Source organism: Sus scrofa, chromosome 18 (genome assembly GCF_000003025.6).
Source record: "Sus scrofa isolate TJ Tabasco breed Duroc chromosome 18, Sscrofa11.1, whole genome shotgun sequence".
Classification (NCBI taxonomy): Eukaryota; Metazoa; Chordata; class Mammalia; order Artiodactyla; family Suidae; genus Sus; species Sus scrofa.
The window spans coordinates 2,606,453-2,619,397 of record NC_010460.4 but is presented as its reverse complement, the minus strand read 5'-3'; the positions used below and the strand labels follow the sequence as shown (position 1 = coordinate 2,619,397).

At 45.2% G+C, this 12,945-nt stretch overlaps 1 protein-coding gene across 1 annotated transcript in view; it reads left to right on the top strand.

The window, feature by feature from the left end:
- RBM33 (RNA binding motif protein 33) overlaps positions 1 to 12,945 on the top strand; it is a 111,215-nt gene that overhangs the window by 56,807 nt on the left and 41,463 nt on the right. Inside the window, 1 exon segment of the mRNA XM_021079037.1 lies at positions 918 to 976. Within this exon segment, the coding sequence (XP_020934696.1) occupies positions 918 to 976 (59 nt within the window).

The following is a 12,945-nucleotide window of genomic DNA, read 5'->3' as shown; positions in this document are numbered from 1 at the left end:
CTGTAGTGACAATGCAGATCTTTAGCCTTCTGCGCCGCAAGAGGCTCCTTCTGTATCTCTCATTTACCAGAAATTTTTAAGATGAGAAACGTGCCATACCATAACCTGACTGTCTGAGCTCTTACTGGATGCATCAGCAGAACATTTTAATGAAAGAGCCTACTGCCATGTAGTGGTCACCGCTTAGGTGGTGATTTGTTTTTTTTCACCCCCAAATCAAACTCAGTATAAGGCACACATTTTTAATAGCTTAAGTGTATTTGATTTGGCCCCAGGATGTAAAACTAGCACCTGGCTTCTTCTCTGTTAGGAAATGTCTGTTTTAGAACTGTTTTGATTCCTTGTGAATTTTCTGGTACGTTGGTGGGCGTTCTCCTAGTTTAAACACAAAACAAAGACAAGCAGGAAGTCTCAGCGAGGCAGGCTGTGGGGTAGGTGAGTCTTCGTCACGGCACCTGGGCGGCCTGTTCTCCTCTCTGCTCTCGCTTCCTCCTTCCTTCTCTCTCTGCCGTGGCGTGAGAGGGCTCCTGTTTAAATTTGTTCTTGACTGGAGTCGGGAAGTAGCCCTGGGATTAGAGGGCCTGGGAACCTAGACACGGACATGGGGCGTGAAGTGGGCTTTTGGGTAGAGGAACAGTGCCTTCTTCCGTGGCACAGGATTTCAATTCTGAATACGAATTCACTGTTGAAATGGAAGCTTCTGCTTGTGCTGCTGTCTCCTGAAGACACACGTTCTTCCTTCATTCCCTTATGGGATTGGGACAATAGCCAGCACGTAGCTTAAGTGCACCAGACGTCTTAAGTGTGCTGTACACATAATGCGTCGTTGAAACGCAGCCTCATATATTGTATTCCCCTCCTGGTGGGCTGGGCCGTGGGGTAAAACGTGTTTGTAATGGAAGGTGTTTTCCTTGCAGTGCCCTTGCTGCCCGTCCCGAGCCAGCCGAGACCTGCCGTGGGGCCCCAGAGATTCCCCGTGAGTAGCAGCTGCTCCTTCTGCACGATGGGAAGAGCATACATTGAGCAGGAGATAGTAATACAGCAAATACGGGGGGCCGGCCAAATAGAAGTTTAAGGATTTGTAAATATTGACAGTAATTTTTGCAGTGGAAGATGTTTGTGAAAAGCTTAAGGTCAATGGATTTTTGAGAATGGAATTAATTTTGTTTACTGTAAAGTTGTTGAATCAGGATCAACAGTAGAATGCCTTTCGTCTTAAAGAATATGAATTTTGATTTTTTTTTTTTTATTGCCGTATGTTAAGTGAGAAAGAGCTTTGCTGTATTGTGTGTGTGTTTCGGGTGTACATGTGCATTTTTCGTATGTGTGGGTATGTGTGAAATTTTAGGGATTAATAGTGAGATGTCTACTTGTTTTTTTAAAAAAAATCCTTACCAGCCTTCATGAGCCATTGGTTTTGATTTCAAAATGGAGGGTTTTTAAAAAATAAATCCTTAAAAGAAAACAACTCTTTTCCTGCAGTTTCTGTAATTTTATCCATTCTTCTAACATGTTTTAGCCAGAAGAAAAATGTCCATTAAATAGTTGTATCTATTTAAATAATTTTATTTCAGTTTTTGGGTCGATTCGTAGTTAGTTTATAGTTTTATTAAATCAGTGAGAGCATATTCTTTTGAAGAATGAGTTGAGAGGAAAAGGACCAGACCATAATATTTTTATATAGTTTGTAAAACAGGTGCCGTTTGCTTGAGCCTGAACGATCTGATGTCCAGGAAATATCTAAATGACCTCTTTGACTGCAGCTTTGATGCATTAGTAGGTAACCTATTCATGTGTGGCATCTTAGCTGGGTAGTCAGTCAGATGGCCATACAGAAATAACTTCAATATTGGATTTAAAGTTCAGACTTTTTTAGAAGCTTCCTTGATTTGTAGTCATTATTTATGGATTATGAGATGGTTTCTAAAAGTCATTCTTAACTGGTTTCATGCCTTTATATTAGCTAACTTGTAAAAACTAGTTATTTTTAAAAATTAGGTGCTATTTTTTGAGTACAATTCCCTATTTAAAGCACTTGTCTAAATAGCTAAGATTTTATTAATTGCATTACCTAAGAATAAGCAATTATGTTTTTAGTCATTAAAAAAAAAATATATTCCTTTTGGTAAAATAGTTGAATTTCTAGTTATTGAAAGCATTGACATTTAAGCATTTTTTGCTATATTCAGGAGTGTGAGCTCTGTGTTAGAATCATTACTGGACCTGTTTTTATGTTTTATTTGCAATGTAGGGGTAAATTTTGATGTGAAAAGACAATTGTAGTTTAAGAAAATCATATAGCAATGTTGTATGTAAATGTAAAGTTGGAATAATCATTTTCATCTACTTATTTTCAGTTGTACAAGTATGATTGTAACTGATACTAGGACAAGCATATGTGTGTGTGGGTGATGGGACACAGTTGGGCAGGAAATTACTCATGTATATGATAAAATTTGAGCAATATTTACTGCTGTTTAGTATGTATCTTTCATTAAGCCCCAGGTGCTTAAGAGCTGAAGTTGCAGTGAACGTGTGGTCTTGAAAACGTGGAGCTCTGCTTGCTGTGATCAGTCTCCCTTGGAGAGAACAATCAGATGTGGAGTCTGTTTTCTAAAAACTGCAATAGGGGTGTTAGTTTTTTAACGGTTCATCAAAATATTGTTGGGGAGACAACTCTAGGCCATCTCTTGTTTTATTTATGCTATATATATATATGTATTTATATGTACACACACACACATACACACACACACATATATATATATTTATTTATTTATTTATTTTTGTCTTTTTAGGGCCACACCTGCGGCATATGGAAGTTCCGAGGCTAAGGAGCAGGCTCTTTCTTGGGACGTTTCAATAGGGGAGTTAAGTCAGGGTTTTTTTTGTTTTTTCTTTTTTGCTTTTTAGGGCTGCAGCTGTGGCATATGGAGGTTCCCAGGCTAGGGGTCGAATTGGAGGTACAGCTGCCCACCTGCATCACAGCCACAGCAATGCGGGATCCGAGCCACGTCTACGACTTACACCAAGCTCACGGCAATGCCAGATCCTTAACCCACTGAGCAAGGCCAGGGATTGAACCCGCAACCTCATGTTTCCTAGTCGGATTCGTTTCCACTGCGCCACGATGGGAACTCCAGTATTTGTTAAACTAAATTTTGCTTTGCAAAAATCACTGCGTGCATGTGCGCGCGTGTGCACACACGCACACCACACACACACACACACAGATAAAATATTTGTTAGGAAACCTAACTTCAGTTTCATCATAGGGTCTCTTCAAATCAGTGTGCTTCCTTGGCGCACAGAAAGAATTGAATTACAGAAATCTGTTGAGCAAATTGAGGTTCATTTTGATCCCGTCTTTCCCCAGCCTGAGCCCCTTTAAGGAGTTCCCATTGCTTCTGGGATGGGTGATGCTCTTGTTGGCAGCTTCACACTGCTTCCTCGCATTGTGTAGGGCCTGTGCATGTCTGTTCAGAGTCCCAGCCATCCTCTGTCCAGTGGCACCTACATAAAGTTAAGTGGAGAGAAGGGGTGCATATACTTTAATTTGTTACTTTTTGTTGTTTTCAAGGACACATACATGAATTTGCATAGTAGGACTGCATCATCCACATTTAACTGTACAAGAATTCAGCTGAATAAAGAGAAAAAAGGCAGACATGAGACAGAAATACCATTAGATTTCCAAATTTTAAAGAATTAAGATAAGTGGGTATTAATGCTAAGATAGTCCTTCCTATCCCAATAGTGGGAAACCTTAAAATTCAAATCTTAGGCCAAAATATGGTATTCCAGGCTATGCTCAATGTAACAATACTAATATTTGTATTTTGTATTTCCTGTTAGTGAATTTTATCTAGAGAATTGAATAGCTTCCAAAACAAAGATTTGAATGTCAAAGTAATAATTATCATAAGAGAAGAATTCCTTATTTTTGATGATTTTAGAAAATACTGCTTAAGCTCTTAGCATTCAGCTGGCACTTCTCTTGTCATGTTAGTCTTTTGCATCCAGATGGGATTTTTCCCTTTATTCCTTCATTTATGGAATTTAGTGAAGTGCTTTATAATTTAGGTTTCTGTCTAAAAATTAGATTCATGTATTTAATTTTAGTTACAAATACAGCCAAATAAGTGCTTTCTTCTCACATAAACTTTTATTTCCAGGACTACTTTATTTTTTCAAATCAGAGTTATGAATCTTTTTTTTCCCCCGAAATACAAATATTATCTCAATGGGTAGCATATTAGAGAAGGAATCTTTTTCATACTTATCAGATTATTAATCTGCTAAATGTAAGCTGTATCTTAGAAGTAGTGAGTACTGGAGAGCAGAGTGTCACGGAAGGGTTAAAAATGTGACCTAAGAGTTCACGGTAGCATCTGAGTGACTGTCCATGCCTCCTTCATTTCTGCTCCTTATATTCTGTCCATCTGCCATCTAGCCACCTGCTGTCCCCCAGTCCACTTGGGCAGCCTCTCTGTTCATGTCAGGCCTTTGCATGTGGCTTCACAGGCCAATTGCGGTGTTCTTTCTTGTTTTCTTTTTGCAAGGGAGTCGGGGTGGGGAGAGTGGTTTACCTTTCTGCATGTAAGCGTCTGTTTTTGTGTCTGTCTGGATTCTGTCTTCAGTTCCGTGTTCTTTGTTTTACACGTTAGTCTGATGGGTTTCTCTGCCCACACAGACTGTTCCTGATGCTTTGTCATTAACATGACGTTTTAAGGCCTTTCCTTATCCATAGGTATTTTTTCCAGTTACGTATTTGTTCTTAAAGAGATGTTTGTTGTTTTTAAAGTGTGCCCACTCTAAAAAGTAACACTGAAATGTTGATCAATGGTATTTTAGGAGTTCCCGTTGTGGCTCAGTGGTTAACGAACCTGATTGGTAACCACGAGGATTCGGTTTTGATCCCTGGCCTTGCTCAGAGGGTTAAGTATCCAGTGTTGCCATGTGCTGTGGTGTAGGTTGCAGATGTGGCTCAGATCCCACGTTGCTGCGGTGTAGGCCAGCAGCTGAGCTCTGATTCGACCCCTAGTCTGGGAACTTCCATGTGCCACACGTGTGGCTCTAAAAAGCAAAAAAAGAGAAAAGTGTTACTTTGAGGTTTTGCTCCCCAAATTTGTCGTCAGGGAAGCGTACAGATCAGTTCCAGGTGACTCACGTTATAAAGCTTCTCAACTTAGGGTTAGGGTGTTTTACAACCTATTTAGTCATTTATTTTGCATTGATGTGTCTGACAAATGCTGGTATTTCAGGGTAGCCAGCTGAATATTAATTTGGCTGCTGAATAACTTCCTGGTGCTCTTTGTTTAAAATAAAACTAAAAAGTCATGTTAAGAAAAGACTGTGGTGCTTAGGTTTACATCTGTCTTAGGTCCTAGTGATTGCGTTACTAGGCAGATGTAATGCATGAGATTTCCACTGTGTTGACTGTGTAGTTCGTGCATCTCACAGGTAGGTCGGACTGCATTCGGTTTCCGTGTAAGGGGTGCACGGTATCAGGTGGTGGTGATTGACACTTCCTGGGTGTATTTTATACGGCATTTCATGCAAATCATGTTTGATGAGACTGCTGCATCAAATTACATTTTCTTTCTGATTATAGCCCTTGCAGATGTGAATCCAGACTTTATTCCATCTAGGAAAATGGAGTCTTTCTTTTGAACCCTTACTGTTCTTACAGCTTGCCTTGTAATTATTAGCACTTAGGATAGTACAGGAATGATGGACATTTTTTCTTATCAGATCTATGAGTAGTAGCAGGGAGGAGATTCTTCCCGCTGTCAGATACTGTCAGGCTTGCGGGAAGAGAATGCAGTTTAAAATGCAGGTGACATAATCCCCAACATCCTCCATTTGCTAGTGGGTTTTGATTAATCATGATTACCATACATTATCATACCATCAAATTTAATCATATCAGTGAATTCCCATCTGCAGCAGGAGCAGGAGCAGCTAAGCACTGTGGTAACAGCTATTAAATATGGTGGTTATGAAATTCAGTGCCCTGTTGACTTGACTTTACGTTCTGTCAGCACACGTTGTGTGCTGGGCGGGGGGTAGGGTGGGTTGGAGTCCACATCAGTGTCTCAAAGGCCAGGGAATACACACTGAAGTCAGAACATCGAGCCATTAACTCACATTGTAAAATACGCAATTTAATAATTCAGCCATTGAAATGTTGGCAATAACACTAAGTTTCCAGGTCTTAGAACTCCTGTGCTAGGAAAACCTCTCTTCTATTTCTTTTCCTTTTTTTTTTTTTTTTCCTCTTCTGTTTCTATTGATGTGTCCTGCAAAACCCACCAAAATTTTTTTTAGAATGCTTAGTTTTCCAGGAGTCTTTGACGATCCATAGTTCTCTTTAGATAAACTTTGAAAGGGGCCCTGTACCACTTTTAATGTACCTAAAAGTACTTCTTCCAAAAGATTGGAATTCTTTTAATTTTTAAAATTTAGTCCTTTTAACAAGTCTCTGAGTTTTAACAAATGCATACAGTTGCGTAATTGCCACAATTAAAATAAAGAACAGTTCTATCTCCCCAAAAGTAGTACTTCTTCGTGGGTACCCTTTGTAGGCAGCCCCTCACCCCACCCCAGCGCCTGGCAACCACTCATCTGTTTTCTTTCCTAAAATGGTGGCACGTAGAGGGAATCACGTGACCTGCTTTGTTTTGAGTCTGGCCTCTTGCTCGGTGCAGTGCAGTTGAGACTCAGTCACCCCTTTTGTTGCACCTGTCAGTAGTTTGGCCTTGCTTATTGGTCAGCATTCTTCCATTGTGCGCTTTCTCCACCAGCACCATTTGGACATTTGGATTCTTTCTAGTCTTTGACTGTTGTGAGTGAAGTTGCTGTAAAGAGTTGTGTGTAGGTTTTTGTGTGGACACAGTTGGGAGGGGGATTGTGGGTCCTGTGGTAGATGCATGCAGCTGTGAGTTTCTAAACAGACTGCTTTTGGTCCGTGGAGCCGATACTGCTGCTTTGCCCTTTTCCAATGAGGAAACACAGTCTTCCTAGAGCATAGACTCTTGATGATCAGTGGGAAATGAAGATTATTGAGTGATTACAGCATTCCCGATTTTGCTCAAAGCTTGTGTTCAGCAACTCTACGGAGGTATCCTTTTCTCCACTTTCTGAACAGGGAAACCGAGTCTTGCACAGATTCAGTGGCTCAAGAGCACATAAGCGGGTGTCGGAGGTAGGATTGGAACCACGCACTCTGAGTCTCCTAATCAGTAGACTGGGTAGAAATGAGGGATCCGGTAGAAGCCGAGTTGTGGCTGCGTGAGATTGTGTTGCCAGTAGTTCTGGAGTGGAGATGTTTACTCTCGCAGGGCCGGTCGCTGGGGGGGGGGGGGGTTGTTGAGGGGGGAGGTGTCGGAATAAAAGGGGCTTTTCATTTTATGAAAAAATGTAAATGAACACTCGAGTCGGTTCATCAGAAGCAGTATTTTGTACTAAAATAACAGTATTGTAACTGGGAGTGCCCAGTACTTAAGTTTATGTGGTGTCACCCCTCGCCCCCCCCCGCCCCGCCCCAGGTGAAACCTCATGCCTGCTGCTGGGTATGTGGTGCTTTGGAACGTTCAGTGCGCGTCTCTAAATGTATAGCACCTTCTAGGAAGACGAATGTAGGTATTTAAACAAGGCATGGCCTGAAAGAAGTCTGTGGAAGATACTGAAATAAGAGGATTAACATGGTGACAGAGGGCTATAATTTTAATTATGTCAAGGGGTCACTAGTGTTCTTAATTCTTTGCATTTAACTCATTTAATCAGAATTAACTCAGAGCATTCTTTATTGCTTTTGGTTTCTTATGTAGTTCTTTGCATTTTAAGTAAGATTAATAAATGAAAACATGTTGTCGCAGAAGGCAGTAATTTATTGAAAGATTCATGAAGTTTCAATGACATTGTTAAGGTATTCAATTAGTCTTATTAAAATATACCAACTGACCCTTTCAGGGAAGCTGATAAGTCACATAATAGCTGTTAGAGCCTCTTTCTTCTTCGCATTATACGATTAACTTTGTGCTAAGCAATTTATGCAAAGTTTCGTCTTTTTTTTTTTTTTTTTTTTTTTGTAACCGAAGTTATCAGTTCTTCCTGAATAGGATTAAGGTAGATAACATCATGTAATTAACAAGAGATGCAGAAAAGTGAAAGTGCAATTTGTTTAAGAATTATATGAGGGAAAATGATAATTTCTTACCTTGGACTTTTAAGGGATACAAAGAGAAGCAAAATGGAGCAATTGTTTGAAAGGATTAAGGTAGTCTTTTCTTTCAAAAGATAAAATTACATTAGTACTAAAAATTCTCTTAAGTGAAGTCTTTACAGCTCACTAACAGTCTTAGAATACTTCTGCATCTGCTGGAGAAATTGGTCGTTTATTATCCTTTCTATTTATGAAATGATAGATGTTATTAAATGAATGATCACATCAGGAGAACTCCTTAGGTGGTCAGCACCAGCCTTGGGAACCGTAGTTTCCTTGGCGTTACTCGGGCACACATCGGCCACAGCGGAAGCGGTGTGTGAGGGCAGAGGAGCACTTTATAATGCCGGAGTCTGAAAATGTGGGTTCCTTTTTGAGTTACTTAGTGACAGTGTGACTTTGGATGAGTCATTTTAACTTCGTAAACCTGAGCTTCTTTCTTTCTTTCTTTCTTTTTTGGCCACTCTGTGGTGTGTGGAGTTCCCAGGTCAGGGATCAGATCCGAGCTGTACTTGTGACCTGTGCTGCAGCTGCGGCAACACCGGATCCTTAACCCACCGTGTGGAGCCCGGGGTCGAACCTGTATCCGGGGCTGCAGAGATGCTGCGGATCCCGTCAAGCCACAGCAGGAACCCCGAAACTTGAGATTCTTTACCCTTTAAAGGAAAAGTTACTGGTTATACCAGTTTCTTGGTGCTGTATGTGTGAAAGATAGGGTTTGTACTTGGTTTGTCAGGATATGAATGAGGCTGCGTGTAACAGAAAACTCAGTGAATAGTGACTTTAAAAAACAAGTGTTGTATTGTTTGCATAAGGAGAAAATTCTTCAGGGTGGGTAGGGCAGTTCTGTGATGTTACCAGAGATCTTTTCTCCTTTCCAAGTTCCGGGCTGGAAGACGAGTGGGGCCGGCCCCGAGAGGCAGCCCCTGATGAGCCTCCTTGAGGCCCCATCCCGCAGTGCCAGCTGGTCTTGTAGTCCCCTGGCCACCCGCCTCATCAAGTCTTTGAGCTGGGCACAGTGGCGGTGTCCTTCTATTACGAAGGAAGAAGTGAGAATTTATACTGGGTAAGCAGTTAGTAGTCTTTTCCACGTGGCTAAAACTTATGGGCAGAATTTAAGTTGTGTAACTCCTGAGAAAGTGAATCTGTCTTCAAAACAGAACAGAAAACAGCGAGGAAAAGTGGTGTTGTGAGCTCAGTGGAACCTGCTACATGTTAGCTTTTTGTTTCATGAGCCATACCAATAGCGGGCAGCGAGCAGCTTTTATTTCGGACCTTAAAGATGAGAATGTTTACTTTTGCTCACGTGTCCAGGCTCTCAAGTTCTGCTATCTGCCGAGGCACATGGAGGCAGTTAGGGGCCTGCATGTTTTCCCAGATGGCTTCTCCCTTATGTCAGCATGGTCTGGCATCTCCAGAGAACTGTTGTGACAGCGTTTGGTTCATGCATTATCCGTGTCGTACTTCCTGAGCAGTACCTTGTATCAGCTGCTCCCTTTTTCTACCCTTCTGCCACCTGGCTCTTAGGCAGGCATTTGGCGTCTTGGAAGCGGGCTTCTTCCTGGTTTGATTGGATGCATTTATCAATAATGCTGTCTCTTTCCCAGTTGGGCTTCCTCATCTTCACACCTTGGGGTGGCTTTCAGCCTCTTTGGGGCCTGCACGTGGCCTGCTTTGGTCTTACCTGGCCCCTGCTGTCCTGCACCTGGCTATCCCAGGAAGCCACACCTTGCCAGTGTCACTTTGTTTCAAGGTGAAGCCCACAAAACCCCACTTTTTCCATTCTTTAGTCTATTGAGCCAACTTCTAAAGGCAGAAATGTCCTTGTTTACTCAGCTTGAGTCAGCTTTCTTTCCCAGCTGTAGATCCCATCTCTAGTCCTACTTGCTTTATCAATCGCAGAGCTTGATCAGATAAGAACTGCTAATTTCTTGACCCATTCAAGCCAGCCATGAATTTCCGTGGATGTCTGACTTTGGACCTGCTTTAGTACTTGCTGTTTTTCTTGACTCTGAAGTACCCACACTCACACAGTTACACATACTGGCGTGATTATGAAACAAAGAGAAGAGGGGTGTCAGGTAAGTCTTTACCATTTACTGTTGGTAACAAGCAGCGGATGGCAAAGTGGGTAGGTATCCGTGCTCCCGACATAGTGACCTGGGGCAGTGCCTGGGCTCTGGGGCTTTCTCTCCTCATATATTGTGCAGGCTGTTTAAATGCTCAAAAGGGTTTTTGTGAGCAGAGCACCTGCCTTGTAGGGTTGCTTCCCGGATGGAGTGAGACAGTGGAGGAGCTCTCTGCAGTGTGAGCAGCAGCAGTCGTGAGGGCTGAGCCTTAGGTTGGTGGCCGCAGAGCGGGAGAGGGGCATTTGAGGTGCCCGGGCCTAGGTAAGGGCAGAGGGTGGAGGAAGAGGGTGGTGGAGCAGGGCTGAGAGGCCCTGGCCTGGTCCCTGGGGGTAGGGCTCTGGAGCTTAAGTCCTACTTAGGCTTGTCCATCCTGGGGTGGAGGGCAGACAGTGTGGCCATGTCGCACAGTCCTTGGCCAAGCAGCTGCCATCTGCCAGGATGGCATTTGTAGCTTCTGGGGCATGTGGTGCAATGACGAGGACCCGGCGATGCCCCAGGGCCTCCAGCATGGGGGACTTGGCTGCAGTGGACTGACTAACAGCCCTCAGCCTGTGGCTCAGCACCGCGAAGTTCATTTCTCACTCACATCCGCCTCTGGGCGCCTTCTTCTGGCCCTCAGGGGCCTCCGTCCACTGGCAGGTGGGGAGGTTGTCTTTCCTCGACCAGGTCTAGGCTGCTGCTCACATGCTGTTTGCCAGAACTTGGCCATATCGGCTGGCGGCTCTCCTTGTGGTTTCATGATTGTCACGTCTTCCAAGTGCCTGCTTCTCCAGTCCAGTCTGCAGCCAAGACATGCTGGAGGAGACCCTGCCAGCTGCCCACCAGAACCGCCCCGCTCCAGCGCTGTTGCATCACTGGCCTAGAGGTTCACTTCCTCCCCTGCCGCTCGGTTAGAGGATTAGCTTCTGATTGGTCCCGCCGCACTGGCTGGGCTCCGAGCGCCTGCCGCTCAGGAGCCCCGGGAGTGGGAGTCGATGGCCGTGCAGGGACCCGCCCAGCCCCCTGCCTTTACCGCCTTCCTGACGCTTTCGGTCGCTGTGGTCTGCGTGCTCCCCGGCGGCCGGTGCTCAGCCTGCTGTGCTGTGTCCTGGATGCGATGCAGGGCCGGGCTTGCAGGCCGTTCACGCACCCCTAAGTGTTCGTCAGGGTCTGTGCTGGGCAGGGGGAGGTGGGAGAGGCTCTCAGGGAGACCGAGGCGGGGAAACGCCCAGGGCTGGGGAGCCCCGGATCCGGGAAGGGCTTCCGGTGGGAGCGCAGAGTGAGCGCGCAGGAAGGAAACGCCCCTCGCGGGCTTGTCAGATGCTGTGTGTCGTATGTACTGTATGTACCGTGTGGGGTGCTGTCTGCAGGAGCGTCGCGTCAGAGCGATGCCGCGGGCGCAGCGAGCTTTGCTCTTTGTTGGGCCCCGTCCTGAGGACCGTGCACCGGGTATGGCTTCTCCCCTGCGGTGGGTACTGTCTGCTGTCCCTGCTAGAGAGGAGGAGGCCCAGGCCGCAGAGGTTCGCCGGCTGCGCCCAGCAGTCTGGTCCGGAGCTGGAGCAGGATGGACGGTCGTCTGGACTCTGGCGTAAAGTTCTAGGTAGACGTTCCTGAGGAGGACGCGCTCCCGGGGCTTCTGTGCTGTCAGTGCAGGTGCCACTGCAGCCGAGCAGCACGCGGATGGTTTGTAGAAGGAAGGCAGGCTTGGGGAAGAGGCGAAGTGTTTAATACCAACAAATATTTTAGGAGTTAGGAATACTCAGAATGATCTCCCAGGAAATCTGAAAGTGCTTCAAGACCCAAGAAGTAATATGCCCAGTTCTCAGGCAGCTGGAAAACTAACCACTTCAGTCTCTCTCTGAGTTCATTCTCACAACCCAGGAACTGCGTCCTCCTAGAAATGGATGAAGGGGTGGAGGAGAGAATGCTTTCCCTCATCTCCGCCTGTGGCAAAGTAAAAATCAAAATTTAGCAGACCTTCTACTTAGCGTGGAGGGGAAGCCAGTCTGCTTTTCCACTTAGATTTTGCCTTATCTGTAATGAGAAACCTGTCTTTGGAAGGACTTGAAATTAACTGTCTACTGGAGGGTTATCAAGAGCCCTGTTGCAGCAGCCACATGACCGCTGCCGTTCAGAGCTGCTCAGTGGGGTGAGACTTGGGGCCCCGCAGTGCAGTCACGGAACCGATAGTAACGACAGGCCTCCCAGCGAGCTGGGGTGCGCCTGGGAGGAGGAGTGGCCAGGAGTATCAGGCTTCGCATGTTAAATGATGAAGAGAGCCATGTGTCTTTGTCAAGACAGACAAGTTAAAGGCCTCATCTGAGCTTCTTAATGGGAACAAAATGAGGGAAGCAGAACGGAGAGTCTGCCGCTGCCTGGTCTCCGTGGAGCAAGTGCAGGCAGCGGTTCCGGAAGACCGTGGTGTGGGCCCAGCTCTGCTCCTAGCACCGACGCTGCAGATGTCGACGCGTGAAAGCCACGTGGGTCCTGCAGGGACTCACCCGGGACAGAAGGGGAGGTGGGTGGAGCTGGCAGCAGGCCACACTGTGCTGCGGGCGGGGCGGGGGGGGGCGTGGTTGCAGCTCCCAGCAGCAGCTTTGCTTTACCCTT